We start from the raw sequence: 16716 nt of genomic DNA, 5'->3' as shown, positions 1-16716 counted from the left end.
TGTCCACGTGCGTTCTCTCGTTCTTTCTTACAACGGGGCGGGCGGGACGGGGAAGCTGAGTCGGAACTGGGATTGGGATGGGGTCGGGGTTGGAGGAGCGGGAGCGGCGTTTCCCCGCCCGGCCGCTGCGCGGCGCTGCCACGGGAGGCCCGCCCGTCCCGGCCTGCCCCGCTCCCCCCGGGCCGCTCTGCCCCGCCCGGCCCGCGCTGACGTTGGACAACAAAGATGGCGGCGGGGAGCAGCAACTACTGGGAAGGCGAGTGGGGCGGGGGGCGGTGGGAATGGGGCGGCTGCGGGGCCCCGCCGGGCACGGCCCGGGCACGGCAGGGCGAGACCCCCGCCGAGGCCACTCTGCTCTCTCCCGGGAGCCGGCAGTGCCGGTCCGAGAGCCGGGAGGTCGCCGGCGCCTGCTGAATGAGCCCCTCGGCCCCGCCGGCCCCTCCCGGGGCTGCGGCCGTCCCGGCGCTCCCTCCTGTCGGCGTGGGGCGCTTCCCCAGCCGCGAGGGTCCCCTCTGCCCTGGGGGTTTCTCTTCCTGTGAGAACGGGACCCCCGGAGGTGCGGGGTCCCCGTGCGGGTCCGTGACTGTTCCCCGCCCCGTGCAGATCTCAGGAAGCAGGCGAGGCAGCTGGAGAACGAGCTGGACCTGAAGCTGGTGTCCTTCAGCAAGCTCTGCACCAGCTACAGCAGCACCCGAGACGGAAGACGCGACAGGTATAGGTACTAGCCCGTTTCTTTTTGTTTTTAACGCTGCCTGTGGTGCTTGGTGCGGTTTTATCGTTTGCTGAGTGCTGGTCCCACCTGTGGCTCTTAACGCTTGGCTTCTTGGGAAGCTTTCAGCACGTCTTGCTGCTGGTGTTGCTCTGGATGTGATGTTGGTGTGTGAGTCAGGCTGTGGGTGACAGGTCACTGGGGAAAGCTGGATTTAAACTTCATTCTGTGTGGGATCAGTAAGCTTTTTAATGCTCGTTATGCTGTCTTAATTCCGAGTTTTCCTTGTATTAAATTAGCAGGAGGTTTTCGGGGACTTTGGTATTAGGGGAATTTAGCTTTACACGTCCCAGGTGGGCTGGTGTGCTATTTGTAGTCCCAGTTTTAAGGGAACTGGAGCACTGAGCAGCTGTGCAGGGAGCAAGCCCTCTCATTAAAACGAGTGGCTATTTCTTCCTGTCTTTCTGCTGAGGTGGGTAATAATCAGAGAACCACAAAACTGCTTGGGTTGGAAGGCACCTCAAATATCATTGTGTTCCAACCCCTCTGCCATGAACAGGGACTGTGTTAATGAGAATAATAAGAGCTGCACGTGTGTTTTTAGATGTGTGTGCATATACATGGTCTGTGTATATATAGGGGTGGTTTCTGTTTGTTTTAATCACATAAATGATCAGATGTTTGACTGAAGAATTAATCTGCTAAAACTCTTCAAGCCTATCTTGTGAGCCACAGGTGAGTAGTTCCACAGCAGGAATTACCAACCTCTCTGTTTGCAGCCTTCTCTTTGTTTATTAACTGTATCAGTTGTGAGTGTTGCTGCATTAGTAATGTGTGTTGATATTTTTCTATTTTATTTAATTTAATAAGTGAATAAATTTTGTACCTCTCCCTCAATTTACAGTTCTGGAAGCTTGAGAGCTTCAAAGACCATGTTATTCTTGAACAGCCCTGGTTTCACTTTTGTTTCTGCCTCTGTCCTGTTACTTACCATGTAATCTAATATTATTTTTTTTTTGCTGTCCTGTGCCAAACTTACTTCTCTTATTCAATTGAAGGCATATAACCAGAGCTATGAGTAGTCTCTGAGGGGTGTTAGTTGCTACAGTTCTGCAGGTTGGTCTGAGATGTGACTTTTCCTTGTGGTTTAAGTTTATAATCAAATAAGGAAGGTGTGTGAAACTCACTGTGATAAATGGTGTGGTCTGTGTTGCTCTGTAGGACAGTGATTGCTTAATAGATCAGAGTGTTGTCCTAACACTGTGCTATTAAGGTGTGATTATGTTGCTGGAGTAACATGCTAGGAGTGCAGGGTCCCCTCCTGCCAGTAAATAAATAAATCAAGCTTGAAAGCTGGGGGGAGGAGGACACTGGTACCAGACAGGTGTGTGGTGTCAGGCATTTCTGCCCAGGAGAGGTGGTATTTCCTGCAGGTCATACTGTGTCATCTGTTCAGATAAGAGCTAAAGGCATACAGAATAAGAAAATGTAATTTTTCAGAGCTTATTTAATCTCTAGCAAACCTAGGTATAGTGGAGTTTTCCAACCCCTGTCACCGGTGTTTCCTTATTTCTGGCATTCATGAAATGATGCAACTTTTCAGTAACTGCTCCTCCTCTTCTCCTTAGCTCTGACACAACTCCACTGTTAAATGGATCAAGCCAGGACAGAATGTTTGAGACCATGGCTGTGGAGATTGAGCAACTTCTGGGAAAGGTAACTTGAGTTACTTTGGGTTCATTTCAGCATTTAGGCAATATCACAATCCACATTTCTGTCATGGATATTAGGAAATCCGAGTGTGGCTGTTACGTTAGTGTGCATATCTAGCTAACCCCTTCATCTTGTACACTGTAGTGTTCTTGCAAGACTAATCCATTTCACATTTGCTGGGGTGTTTTTCCTCCTGTAGCTGACTGGGATAAATGACAAGATGGCAGAGTACACCAACAGCGCGGGCGTGCCGTCGCTGAACGCGGCGCTGATGCACACGCTGCAGCGCCACAGGGACATCCTGCAGGTAACTAACGGGCCTCCCCCAGCCTTTATGTTCTTTCTTTGGCTAAAATTATTACTATGATCTATGCTGGTATCACAGCATGCTGGAGTGTCTCACCAGGAGGTGTGACTGCTGCTGGTTCCATCTCACTTTCCTCCTCTCCAGGCACTCGCTGAGCTCTGAGTTGAAAAAAATTGTGCTTTTTGTCATATTGGTGACTAGAGCTTAGCTAAGAAAGAACAGTAAAGGGTGCTGCCTTATGTGGGTGGGTTTTACATAGCAAAAGGGGAGATGTAATGAATTAACTTGTCTGTGTAGTTTCACCTAACAATGTGCAAGGGAACATCACACGTCAGAAAACATGATTGTAAAAGCTCCTAAGCTTCTCAAGGGAGATGAAGGAAATGTGATGGTTAAAGCTGCCAGTCATTGCTATAAATTAACCATGTTTTCATGATACAGTACTGTTAAAATGCATATTTTATTTGGCTGGTCATGTACAGTTTGATTTCTGTTTGGTATCTGTGCAATCCATACACAGTGTGAAAAGCAGTAGCATTTGTGTGAATGGTTACAATGGTTCTAGTGCACACCAGCTGCCAGTTAGATTGGGTTTTGAGAAATACCACCTGCCTGAAATGGTTTTAAATGTAAAATTGCAACTTAAAAATAAAACTAATCTATTGTTCAGAAAAGACTTTTTTTTAATCTGGTGTAGTAACCAAATAATCTCAAGAATGTCTTCACCACATCAAAGAAGTAGGTTTTATTAGGGCTTCTGATGGGAAATTTCAACACAAACTAATTCATCAGAAAGGTGAGGATCTCTGAAACTGGGAGAAGGAATTACAGTGGATTTCCCTCCACAACTACAGCCATCAAATTTAGCAACTACTCTAAGATCAGTGAGTTTTAAGAATAATTTGCATTAACTTCCAGCATTTTTGCTGTTAAATTCCTAAGTTGGTCTTGCTATTTGTGTTAGAGAACAGTTGAGAATTTTAAAGGTGGCTGGATCTCCTGTGGATGCATTGTATTCCTCAGTTGACCTCAGGACCCTAATTTTGGGATAACTGTTTATTATTACAGGATTACACACATGAATTCCACAAAACCAAAGCAAACTTCTTGGCAATACGAGAAAGGGAGAATCTGTTGGGATCAGTACGGAAGGATATCGAGTAAGTTGTGTTTGCTCCAGCAAAGGTGTGGGACTGTCCTCAGAGGGAGAAGGTGGACAGAATGCTTGGCATAGCTCACGTGTCTGTGCTCTGAATAAAGCAAAAGAAGTTCCTGGAATTCACAGTTCTCATTGAGCTTCTGTTCTGTTGGATTTTAGGTCTTATAAAAGTGGGTCTGGCGTGAACAACAGAAGAACAGAGCTGTTCCTGAAGGAGCATGAGCACCTTAGGAAGTAGGTGTTGTTTCCTATTTACTTGTGTTGGAGGTGCCTGGCTTTTCTGGGGGGTGAAACATTTGAATTTCATGCAGCTGATTAACCATTTATGGCTTGGGTTGAGTGTGAACTGTGTGGGTAGATAATAGTCATGGTAGTGTCAGTGATTTGGGCTTTAGGATCTTGTCAGTGACAGTTTTGTGTTGTCTTCAGGGGCTTTTGCAAGTCACTTGTGACTCAGACCTCCTACTCCCAAGGGAGTAGATGCCTTTCACTCTGACTGGAGTAAAGTTTGAAAAACAAAACAGAAACTCCCAGCCAAAGCTGGGTTTCCTTCTCTTTTTTTTTTTTTCTTTTTTTCTTTTTTTTTTGTCAGTCAGGGAAAAATCTTTTCTCCTTTTGTCTCTACTGAATGTGGACAAAAAGTGATGGAAGAGATTAATACCAAAATTACACTTAAAATATTTACAGATTGATTTTAGGTTAGCAAATAACAAACCAAATAGAAAGCACTTTGTTGTTATTCATTTTGCAGAGAGGGCATTAAGTTCTGAGTAGCTGCTTTATGTGTCCTTGTTCAGCAAAAACAGCACAGGTGAGAGCAAAGAACTGGAGGGTTTGTGGTTTTTAGAGAGTCAGGAGATAGCTCTGGTCTTCCTGCCTCTCTCTCTTTGCCTGTAGTTGTGCTAAACCTCAGGTTCACACAAGAGGGCAGGCTTGCATTTAAAAAAACAAACAAATAAATAAATAAATACATGTGCTTTCTTATATTTAAACTTACAGCCAGAACGGCACAAAAAACTTCCACGGGAAATTAAAACAATTTTTTTTTTCAGTTGTGGCTTATTAACACTTCATCCTCAGTTTCCTATAATACCTTCAAAATTTTAATTGGTTGTAAGCTTGAATTAGGACTTCTTTTAAGCATGATCTTGAAACAGAATGGTTAAATATTTCTGGAGCTGTAAAATACCCTTCTAAGAAATAGATACTGCCCTGAGTGCAGCACTTTTTTGGTGCCTGAAGAGTTTGCAAAAATTAGGAGAGGAAAACTTCCAGGGTTTTTTAAACATCATCTGGAAGATGCTTTCAGTATTTGAGCCTAACATTTATTGAAGCGTTGATTATTTGTTTTTTTAAATATGCTGAACTCTGCAGCATGTTTATAGGATTAAAATGCATGAAAAATGAAGTTAAGGTAGTTTTAGAAATAGTTTAAAACCATCTGTGTGATTATTTGAAAATGTCAAGACTTGAATAAGAACCCACCACAACGCTGAGGAAAATAAAACCAGAAATAGGTGAGTTGGGGATCTTTAGTAAAAAGGGCCAAAACTAATTATAGAGTACTCTGCAAGGTGGAGATAACTGCAAGGACTGTGAAGAAATCCAGTGTAAAAGGAGAAGACAACATTGGCAAGAAATCAAAGCTTGCAAAACTTTTGAATTGAGAATCAGCAAGCTCAGAAAAAAAGATACTGGCAGAGGAAATTATTAGAGAGTTTCAACATATTTGTCTTCAGAGAAAGCAGTTAATGAGCTATTCATGCCAAAAAGCTGTGAAAGCTAAGAAAAGGTCCCAAGAAATCACCAGGAGCTGGCAAATTACTCCAAACATGCTCCTAGGATAAATTGACAAGCTTTGTGTGAGTCATGATGCTGAATATTTGTAGTGCAGTAAATCCTGGTGCCAGACTAATTGACAGAAGTAGATGATGAATATATTTACACAGAGATACAGGAGTAAAAATCCAAATGTTTTCAGTGGAGTGAAATGTATGAAAAGAGCTTGAAAAACAGACACAGGAATATAAACTGTACAATGTAGTATTATATTCTCCAAAGCAGTGTAATAATGCCACAGGAATTATATATTCACATCAGATGTTGGAGCATTCACTTGGTCTTGACCCTTCTTAATTTATTATATTAAGTACTTTAACCTATTGCATATTTATTGCATGATCTGGTAGCAGAATGTGTGAACTGCTGCCCCACTGCTGAGTGCCAGACTCTTCTGTCAGCCTTTTCCTTTAGGCACAACCATGTGAGGCAGGGTAAACACAAACTGGGGTTTTCTCTGGGCTGTGTTTCCCATGAATGCTCTTCAAAGAGCTGCAGGGTGGGATTATTTGTGGGGTATCTCACTGGGGAGCAAGAGGAGAGACAGGAAACTCTTCTGCTTTTTGCCTAAATCTGCCTCTTTCATTTTTGTGTCACATTGTGAACACCACGAAGATCCTCATGATGTTAGACATGTAGGTAATCCTAAAAAAGGCGAGGAAATGAAAAATCTGTGAGTACCAGATGCTGATGAATAAAAAGTTCCAACACACATTAGGCACGAAGGGAACGGCAAAAAGCGCTGTGCAAACCCTGCCTGTGCCTGGCTTTCCATTAAGCCCTGAGGATCCTGGAGCCATTTGGCCTCCCTTTCCCAGGGTGGGGCTGCCTACTGTGTCAGTGCTGCTGGCAGCACTGGGGATTTCCACCTTGGAATCCCAGTTGGAACTGGGGCAGCCCTGGGGCAGGGGGCGCAGGGGGCCCTGCACTGCCGCACCCCACACCAGAGAGGGTGAGACAAACACCTCGTGTTCTTCTCCTTTCAAAAGCTTCACTGCTGCTCAGTCCATCTTATAAATCAGTTCTTTGTTGGAAAAGGAGATTTGTCTAGAAGTTCTGCTGGCTGTGCATAGGAGGCATGAAGTTTCCAAGTCACTTAGTTTCCTGGCTATGTTCTATTCAGGTAATTCAGGAATAGTTTTACCAACCACTGGAGAGATGGACAGTATCACCTAATTTTTTACATGAAAAATTAGCCCCTGTTAATTAAAATAAGCCTGGCAGACAGATATTTTTGTGTATTGATGCCCTGTTAATATTTTTACCTAATATCTCAGATTTCTTGGCATGTGAGATGCTTAAAGAAATACCCAATCAAGTGTGGTCATGTTTGCTGTTCATTTTTGAAATCTTGTTTTCTTGGGTCTGTGCCATTCCCTAAAGGTATTTATTTCATCTATTCTGTTTGTTTGCTTTTGGCCAGGGGTACAAGTCATCTTTTTTCTTCTAATGCCATTTTCCATCTAAAGGAAACAATTTTGATGAATAGATCTATCTTAGCATTTTTAAAACTGCTCTGAAAAGTGCTGCCTCAGAAGAAACAATTCTGTTAACTTAAGAGTCTGCCCTGAGAAATTCTGCAGTTATTGATGAGTTATAGTCTAAGTCAGCAAAGAAGGAACTAATGTCCTTGATTAAATTTGCAAAATTGTGTATGTATGCAAGTGAAAATCTTCTTGTCTTGTAGGTGAGTGATACCAGGGAGTACTGATGAGTTTGTATAAAAACAGATGAAATTTTCAGAAGTGTACATTGAAGTTACAGATGCTATTACCTACAATGAATTCCTTGTAAAACTAGGTGAAAATACACCAATTCTGTCATTGTGGGGCAACTGTGTGATTATTGCTTTATTGCTCAGCTCCAGCACTCAAAAATTAGTCATTTATCCCTTTCTAAAAGAAGTGGCTGCTGGTGAAGCAGGTGCCTGTGTGCTGCAGATATCATTAGCTGTGTTTTTAATTGTTGTCAGGTGACTGCATGTTTCTGCTGAGTGTTGCTATGCAGCCTGTGAATCTATCCAGTAAAAATTTAAAAAATTCCTCTTAGTTGGAGTCTCATGAGTGAGTGGTGCAGGTAGATGAGATGAACCTGCTGCAAGTGTTCAGACACCCCTGTATGTCTTAAAATGTTTAAAACTGGCACAGAGAGGGTAAGGGTGTCAGAGTAGTTGGATAAGAAACTTTTTTTGAAGGAGGAAAAAGAGGAGAGCAAACAAATCAGAGGTTCATGTGCTACATGGGAAAGAGAGAAGAGGAATAAGAGAAATGAGCAGAAGAAATAACAGGAACCTGCAGCAGTTGTGCAATAGTACTAATTAATATTCCATACCTGAGATGATGGGGAGAAATTAATGTTTGTGCAGTGCTTCATGTATATGGAGTACTCTGGAGTGCTAAACACTTTTATTGCTTTCATTATGGCATTTTGTTATCAGTAGAACTATTTCAAATTTCCTGCTGTTGTTTGGGTAAAAATGGGCACATTCAGTAGAGAATAATCACCAGGAAAACTGCTTCCAAACTTTCCTGGTGATACAGGCAAGATCTTAATGGAGGGAGTGACTTGCTGGCTGTTTTTTCCTCTAAATATTGTCTTTCCTTACAATTTTTTATTTCAGCACTGATTTGCAGAGATAAATCAGCTCAACGAGATGCAGAGACACCTTTGCAGGGCTTTTGATTGCAGGAGACTTGATCTTTTGGGAGAAAGCTGGCAGTTTTCTACTTTAGTAGAATTTCTTTTGTTGTCTCTGTTCTCTGTTCTGCCTGCCCTGGTTTCCATTCACTGTGCTATTGCTGCTCAGGTTCCTGTGGATTTCAGGGGAACTTCAGGGTAGGATTAAGACTAGAGAACTGTGGTTGCCTCCTTTCCCATCCCCTCCCCTCCCCTCCCTGATTTCCAATTGCAGAGGACACACAGGTGCCTGGGCAGTGACTGCTTCAGCTGACACACAGTTCACCCACTGCATCTCCTTCATTTTCTCTTGGAAACAGAGAGAATGCAGGAAAAGCAGCTAGTTCACCCATTCCTTTTTCCATGTCAAGGTGGTTGGGGAAGCAGCAGGCAGGGAGGAATGTGATGAGCCTCTTCCCTGGGTGCCTGCTGCCTGCCTGCTCTGCAGCCTCAGAACTGCTGAGCTCCACTTTAGTCAGGCCCAGTAAAGGCTTTTTTTTTTTTTTTTTTAATTACCAAACTTGCCTTTTAATTAAACTTATTTTTTTGTTCATGTCAGAGCAGAATGTGGTGTTCTTGTGGTTCCATTCTGTTAATTTGAATGCAGTTTTTAACTGAAGCAGCACTTGGGAATTAATGATCTTTGCTCTGTAGCAGTTGAAAAAAGCCCAAAGAGCTGTGCCCTGGAAGGACAGAGGAGCTCTGCATGGCCCTGGTTTGCAGGGTTTGCACTGGATCTGGTGCTATTAGGATGCAGCCCTGCTGTGCAGTGCTGGAGAAGGGCTGCAGCACTTTGCCCATTGGACTGGAAGTTACAGTGCAAGGAGGGATTGGGGAATCTAGGTTAAAACGTCTCTCTGCTGGCCATTAATTGCAAGAGCTCTGGCAATGGTGTGCCACTGTTTTCCCACACGCTCTTGGCTTGTTTTGTTTCTGGAATAAGGAAGTTTGAGAAATTGCTGCATTAAAAGTGTGTGCCAGTGCTGGGATGGCTGTGGTAATCACCTCACTGCCTTACCACTGAGTAACTCAGACTTTTGGGGCAGGGCTCTGTGTTCTGTCTGAGCAGAAGCACAGAGAAAATGCTTTTCAAAGAAGGGATTTGAGCAAAGGAGGATTTTTGGTGTTGCAAAGGCTTACTTAAGGATGCACAATAGCTTTTCCTGTAATCCTGTTTCAAAATACAATTCTGGTCTGTCTTTCTGCTCTGCCTCCCGTTCTACTGCTGTAGAGTTTTCTTGATTGCATCAGTGATTCTTTCCTTTAGCCTTATCTCTGTCTGGGCTTGAATGTGTTTTATCTCCAAGCTGCTGGCAGAACCTCTGTCTCCTGAAGACTGGTGGCACAGGGACACAAGGCCACTCTGGAAGTGGCTGGATCAGCTTCCCCTGTCAGAGTCCCAGACTGAATATGACACTTGGGCACATCATCTACTCAACTGCAGCACCAGACTGAGAATCATTTGGTGTTTTCTTATTTTAATAGTAAATAATGTTCAGAGAGGGAGACAATTCGTGTCTTCTGGGAAAGGAGAAACTTCACTGTATATAATTATATGACTGTATGAGCAAGTTATTGAAGTAGTTTAATGAGAATTTGGGGAGGTTCAAAGCTTCCAGGCAGTGAAGGAAGATGCTCTCTTGGGTATTATTATTATTTATAAATAACTTAATAAAAGATGATAAAAATCAGCCAAGCATTTCAGGATTTAAGAGGTTTTTTCCTCTAAAAATAGTTTGAGCTTCATAAGGGTGAAGTCAACTATTTCTTTCAGTCTTCCTGTGCTGTATTTAAGACTTAAAAAACCCTCTTCCCCAAACCACTAAACCAAAACTTCTGTCTCAATGTTGTTTTGCATGCTTTCCTGATAGTTGAATTGCTTTAATAATATTGTAATCAATGATTTCCCTGACACTGATGATTATTGTGATGTTTTTATACCTCAATATGTCTAAAGTGATGGGCACACCCAAATGAAATAAAAAGCATCAAACCCACCACACACAGCACAAAACTTAGTTTGGGAATTTGCTGTGTAACTTCCAGTACAAAACTGAATTATCCAGGTGGCAAAGGGTGCAGCTACATTGACACTAAGAGCCTCAGGCTCGTTGTTTGCTTTTCATCTGTATAAAATGTGAAGGTTTATGGATGAAATTCCATGTACCCCAGGGCAAGTGGCTATGGAAACTCTTGTGGGTCTTTATGAATGTCTGCAGAAGCTAAAGAGCAAACCCTTACAGAGTGAAAGATTACCTGAATATATAATGGTGAAAAAAAAGTGACTGGGGCAAAAACTCTGCTCTGATTCTTGATTCTGGGCTTCCCCTTAGAAACAACACTTTGGTCTTAATCTGGAGAAAGGGAAAGATACAAAGCCACACTTCAAACTTCAGGGCTCTGTGGTTTCTTCTGAAGTTTTTTGCTCCTTTCAAAAATAAACAAGTTGCTGATGCATGTTTTATTTGTTTTTAGCTTTCCTTTCAACACTCTTTCTTAACTAGGACAGCTTCCCCCCTCCAAGGTCTGTATTGAAATTAGGGCTTTCAAGAGTTTTGAAATCATTCCTTCATGGCTTGGTTCTGAAAAGCAGGTGCAGCTTTTCAGCAGAATCAACAATTGTGGAGTTTTACAGAATTCCTTTTGTGTAATCTGAGAATCACTTTTATTATTCTAATGCAGCATGTCATTTTTTTTGTCAGTGTGGCTGTGCACTTCATTATTCTTTAGGGCCAGAAGTGCTTGCTCATTATTTGCTATTGGATCCTCCAGTAAAAACAAGCTCTTGAACTCAATTTGATGTGTATGGGTATGTTAAATAGTGATTATTTCAATTTTCTTAAATACAGACTATATCTCTGGAAAGTTACCACACTGCTGTATAAATATCGTTCTTGAGTTTTATTTAATTTCAACCTCTCCTAATGCATCAGAATTAGGTTCTCCTCATTCTTGGCTGCTGAATGTTGCTGTGGAGATATCTTCATGTTCTATCAAATCCATGATGCTAAGCAGAACTGGATCCAAATTACCCTTAAAACATCCCTATTTTATCCTAGTAATAATAGAGTTCTGTTTAGAACTTTTCAAGGAGTTAGTTCTATTGTGATTTGAAAGATGCAGAGTGTTTTCCTCTCATTTGAGAGACCTGTTTATATCAAGTATAGTTGCACTTCTGTAGAAGAGTGCATCTTGTTCAGTCTTAGACAAAAAGCCCTGAGAACACTGGGAAATTGGGTCAGAATAAAAACGCTGAGATTTTTACCCATTAATGAATTGCATCCTGGATTTGGCTTGTGGATGGTTTAAATGTAGTGTGCACTTTGCATTTGGAACCACAAGTGTTTGTTATGTTGCATAGTTGAGCAACTATGCAGCATTGAGAACCATTTTCTATGACTTAATTAACAGGCAGGTAGAGAGTTGTAAATCAGGTACCTCAGCCAAATCCTGCATGAAAGCCACAGAGCTTCTCCTATAAAACCCTCAAAACCACAGCAGGTGAAAATGCAGTTAGGGAGCAGAACACGTGTCTGTCAGTGTGGATTTTAGGGTTTCATACTACATTAAAGTTGGGTTGTCATCCTAGGGATAACTCTCACTTCATTTCTGTGTTAGCTGGACTGGAAATTAAAAACATATTTATTATGAAGTTGTTTATGTGCTGGGTCTCTATATTCCTCCTTGTGTTCTCCTGGGTTACTTAGGAGTGTGTGAGTAGTAGGACAGTTCTTTAGCTTTGCCAAGCTTTAGTCAAAAAACACTGAGCTAGAAAAGTGATACAATCTATTTTGTTACAGCACAGACTACAAACAGCTTGTGTTTGTTGTAAGCTGAGCATCTCCTGTCTGTGTGTGTGCCCAACAAATCAGCCGTGACAGGTTATCCTGGGAGAGCTCCATTTTAGTCAGGTCAGTGTCACATAGCAGGGCCTGTGTTGCTTGGTTTTGAGGGCTTTTCCCTTTAGTTTAGTTTCCCATCCAAATTCCATGTTTTAAACCAGGGGAAGTAATGCAGGCAGCCCTGCCCCTGCCTGCTGGCAGTGCGTGCAGATGTAAAATTTGAGGAAATGCCGATAGAGTCCATTAGGAAGTTACTGGAATTGTTCTGACAGTTGTGGTTGCTGGTAATGACTTACAGTAAGGCCTGCCCTCCTCAGTTCACTTCACTGCGTTCCTATGGGTAAGATGGAGCAATTTTATGGGAGGCTCAATCTCTCCAGGAACTTCTCCCAAGCATGAATTGGAGCCTCATTCCATGGTTCCATGCTGGCGCTGGGTTTGTGTTCACCCAGCTGCTGCACTTCATGTGTGTTTTCATTTTTGAAGTTTTTACCTGTGTTCTTTGGGTAAACTGAGCACTGCAGGTTATTGAGAAGCTCTTATTCTCTTATAGATTTGCTCTGAGGGAAGAGGTATTGCTGCTGCTCACCCTCTTGGGGCTCTCAGGCACTTTCCCAGCCCTCTGCATGCCAAAGAGCTTTCTTGGCTAACTCCTCTTTTAGAGAAACAGTTCTTCCACTCTGACAATTCCCAGACAGCTCCATGGAGTTCAGTGGAGGTGCAGGCTATACCCTTTGGAAATCCAGGAGAAACAGCTGTTGGTGTTATCAGACCTGTAAAGGTGGATGCCTGTTTTAAGGGAGAAAATCCCTTGGTACTTGTTTGCCTCCTTTAATCTGAGGTAGAGCAGTTAATCTTTTTATTGGTTACATTGCACAGGTAGATATGTTTGCACCTGCAAAGAAAGTGCTTTTTGTAGTGTATCTAAAGTCCAAATTGCTGAAATTGATGAGCACTCGAGGTGTTTACTTAATGATGTAGCTAGAAGTCAAATTTTTAGCTGAATTTGTGTTACAGGATTGCATTTGGAAGGAGGAGGTTTCACCAGATTATTTTCCTGGAAATCCTTTGGCAGATTCTTCCCTGCAGTGAAAGAGATGCCTTCTGTGTATTTTTTTCTCATGTACAATTTCTTTCCATCTGGAAGGAAATTCACCACCAGACAATGTTGGTTTACTCTTCCCTAGAGCAATGGATTCTGTTCCAGTGCCTTTCATTCTGGATTTAACAAACTGCTTGCATTGATGAAAAGCAACGTGATATTGTGCTTTTTTCTTTTCCAGTTTTGCAACTGTTCCTCATTCTTACTGAAAGTGATTTCTGAGATGTGCAGAAATAAGCTTACTGAGGTGTTCAGAGTGTGTAGGTGTGATGATGTTGAGCAGATTTATACATTGATTAATTCTCACGTTTGTGCTGGGTTCTGTGTTTGATTGTTGCCTTCTGCAACAGACAATGTGACAAAATTGCATTTCCTTAGCATCCAGATTTGTACTTGAATTAGCACTCAAAGAAAACCCACAAAAGAGAGCAGTTTGGGTCAGAATTTGAAGCTTTCTTTGCTTTCAGAATGGTTTCTGTGGGGAAACTGTTCATCCCTGAAAATGCCTATTTTGCTTCATGTCTTTGTTTTCTCATGCTGGAAGTGAAAGGTGCATGCTTCTTAGCCAAATATATTGGTCTTAGTCAATAAATAGACTTCTATGCCAATTCTTGTCTTCTTTAGCAAATTTGAAACCAAGCTTGGGACAAGTCTTATGAAATCTGGACTATCTTGTTATCACAGGGACGGAAAAAAAAAATGTTCTGCTTTACATTCTTCTACTTAAGTTTTTAAAGAGCTTAATGATCTTATGAATTTTTAATATGATAAGAAATGTTGATGGCAAGCAGAAAAAATGAGTTGGAAATGGGGGTATTTTGTGTGTGTGTGCAGTGGTTTTTTTCATTATTATTTGTTATGATGATGGAAATAACTGAGTGTATAAGTCAGATTTGCCTCATATCTGTATATTTGTATTAGAATGTGTTTTGCAGGATTTGCATTCCTGGAAGCTCCACATTTCCTGGTGATCCAGGACTGTGAAAATATGAAAGATTTATTGGAGGCAGTTTGAGAGAGCAAAGACTTAGTGATTTATCTTGCAGTTAGAGAAAGAACAGAGTAAAATTATTATTTCTGTAGTTATTCTTTATGAAAGGAAGAAAATAGTTATCAGGTACTATATTACTTTATTTTACAGGGTTTACCTATCCCTTTAAATTATTCTGTGTGATAATACTGCTCTTAATTTCATCTGAAGGGTTTAATGCATGTTGTGAAATGAGTTGTGTGCAATGAGTTCCACTGCTCTGCCCTGTTTCTCTGACTTGGTTTGGGTATCAGCAGCAAAATCTATGGATATGAGAGAAGCCCAGTCCTCAGCTAAGTATTCATCTGTATGAATGAATTTTATTTAAGTACAAGCACAGAGATTTGCCTTACAAACAACATAAAATGCTTTCTTTTAGTTGTAAAAGCCTGATGTAATGAGCAGGACTCTTTTCTGTCTTGGAGGCGTATTTCACTTCATTTCTCCTTCAGATTAATTTACCTGTCTGCATATTTAAAAAACAAGCTGTGCCATCTTCTGCAGGCAGCAGTTGCACAGAGGCCTGGTTATTTCATATTCATGGCTGCTGCTGCTGGGTTTGTGCCATTCCTTACAGGAGGTGATTGCCTCAGCAGCTTCCAGCCTTTCTTCCCTGTAGTATTTTTAAATGGCTTTGTCTGTCTGGACAGGTGAAAATGCAGAGTTTATTGAAATAGATGCAAGTCAGATTAATAATGCCCAGAACCATCTTTTGCTTGGATGTTCATACACTAGATTTGTTGTCTTTGCTTGGACAGCAGAAGAACAAAGTCGATAGATTTTAATTTAAGAGCTTCTTTTTATAGGGTTTTGACTATGTAAGTTAAGCACACTTGCCTCGTTCACTGTTATTTTTTTATTCTGGCAAATGATTGAAATGAACATTATTTTTAATTGTGAGAACAGCTTCTATTTGTAGAGAACAGGTTATTAATAGTCAGAGATCTGCAAACTTCCCTTGTGTCTCTGGGCCCTGTTGTACTTTGTGTTCTTGATCTTCCTGAAATCTGACTTATTTTTGTGGTTATGAGCTGTAAAATGAATGAAGCAGATGCTTCTGTTTGGGTGTCACTGTGAGTGAACTTTACAATCTGTATTTGCTGAGGAATCCAAATCTGCCCATCAGAATCCCTGAAATGTTCCTGCTCACACTGACTGCCTTTACCACAATGTCAGGGAATGTCGTGGCCATTTCCTGTGGACTTTGTTCACCTTGCAAGGAGAGATGAGCTTGGAAATCCTCTGATTCTTCTTGGGATGGGAAGAACACACTGGAAGTTGTGCTGATAAAAAAACCTGTGCTTCCTTTAGTCTGCCCTTGCCCGCACAACTTCATTCTGAAGACAATTCCTGTGTATCCCATCCTTTTAAATTCTTGGAATGACTCCACTTAAGCTGAGAAATGTTGATCTTGAGGCTTCAGGTGCCTGCTAAATACCCTGTGTTGGCATTTGCAGCTCATGCCTCTGTGTGTTGGTGTTCAGAACTGGTTATTACTGATTTATACAATTTTATGACCTTCTGTCATCATTCTACAGGTAGCCACATTCCCAGAGTTTATTTTCATATGTGTATAAACACACATATAAAAATAAAATGTAATGTAATCTGAAGCTTTTAAATAACTTTTTGTGCTTATGTGTCTAAATAATAAAGCTGCCCATCTGCAGCTTTCTCTAACATAAAAAGCAGTGAGTGTCTCTGCTGCAAACTGGCAAGCCTGATTTTGATGCTCTAAAAGCCTTGCAGGGCATCCTAGTTCACTTGAGGCCTGTAAAAATGTTCAGCTTCTCTGTCATCTTCAGTTCATCAGCATAAAAATTCTATAATTTCATCAGTTAAATGGACAAAGAGCCGGTAATGATTTTTCTAAGGTAGGTTTTTTAATAGGGCTGTTCTAACATTTTCTTCCACAGAATTTTTTTAAGTGTTACCTGTTTCCAGCAAGGGTTTTAGTACCTTTTCATTGTTAACATTTTTTTTAAATTGAACCTTTTCTAAAATTATACATTCTTGTGCACTGCTCTTGCTTTTGAGACTGTTTTCTAATGGTTTTGCAGTTTATTCTTATTGTGCCCTGCCCACATAACACACTTGTTGGTTAGAAACTATCTGCAAAAGGCACATTCTCAGCTGGATTATGTCTCTTGGAGACTCAGAAATCTTTAATGCATTGCTTTCCTGTTCTGCCTGCCTGGGGACGTGCTGTGAGACTGCTGTGTACACCACTAGGACGTTTCCCTTCTCTGTGCCAGTGTAATAAACACCACACAGTGAATAAAACTGGTTTTATTTGTTTAAACCAACGTGTTCACAACCGATGTGAATCTTAGCGTAGC

General features: G+C 41.5%; 1 protein-coding gene across 3 annotated transcripts in view; it reads left to right on the top strand.

The window, feature by feature from the left end:
• Positions 1-225: 225 nt before the first annotated feature.
• The window catches only part of GOSR1 (golgi SNAP receptor complex member 1), a 28938-nt gene continuing 12447 nt past the window's right edge, over positions 226-16716 (top strand). The window contains exons 1-7 of one of the 3 annotated variants that reach the window (XM_062507026.1): positions 226-260; positions 328-341; positions 601-712; positions 2338-2425; positions 2622-2729; positions 3798-3889; positions 4048-4122. In XM_062507026.1, coding sequence (XP_062363010.1) covers positions 226-260; positions 328-341; positions 601-712; positions 2338-2425; positions 2622-2729; positions 3798-3889; positions 4048-4122 — 524 coding nt within the window. Of the gene's footprint in view, positions 261-327; positions 342-600; positions 719-2337; positions 2426-2621; positions 2730-3797; positions 3890-4047; positions 4123-16716 lie in introns of all 3 variants that reach the window. The other 2 variants (XM_062507025.1, XM_062507024.1) reach the window with 2 other exon arrangements.

The sequence above is a fragment of the Cinclus cinclus genome, chromosome 22, assembly GCF_963662255.1.
Source record: "Cinclus cinclus chromosome 22, bCinCin1.1, whole genome shotgun sequence".
In the NCBI taxonomy this organism is placed as follows: Eukaryota; Metazoa; Chordata; class Aves; order Passeriformes; family Cinclidae; genus Cinclus; species Cinclus cinclus.
The sequence above is the reverse complement of the archived record's forward strand: the minus strand, read 5'-3'. Positions and strand labels throughout refer to the sequence as shown.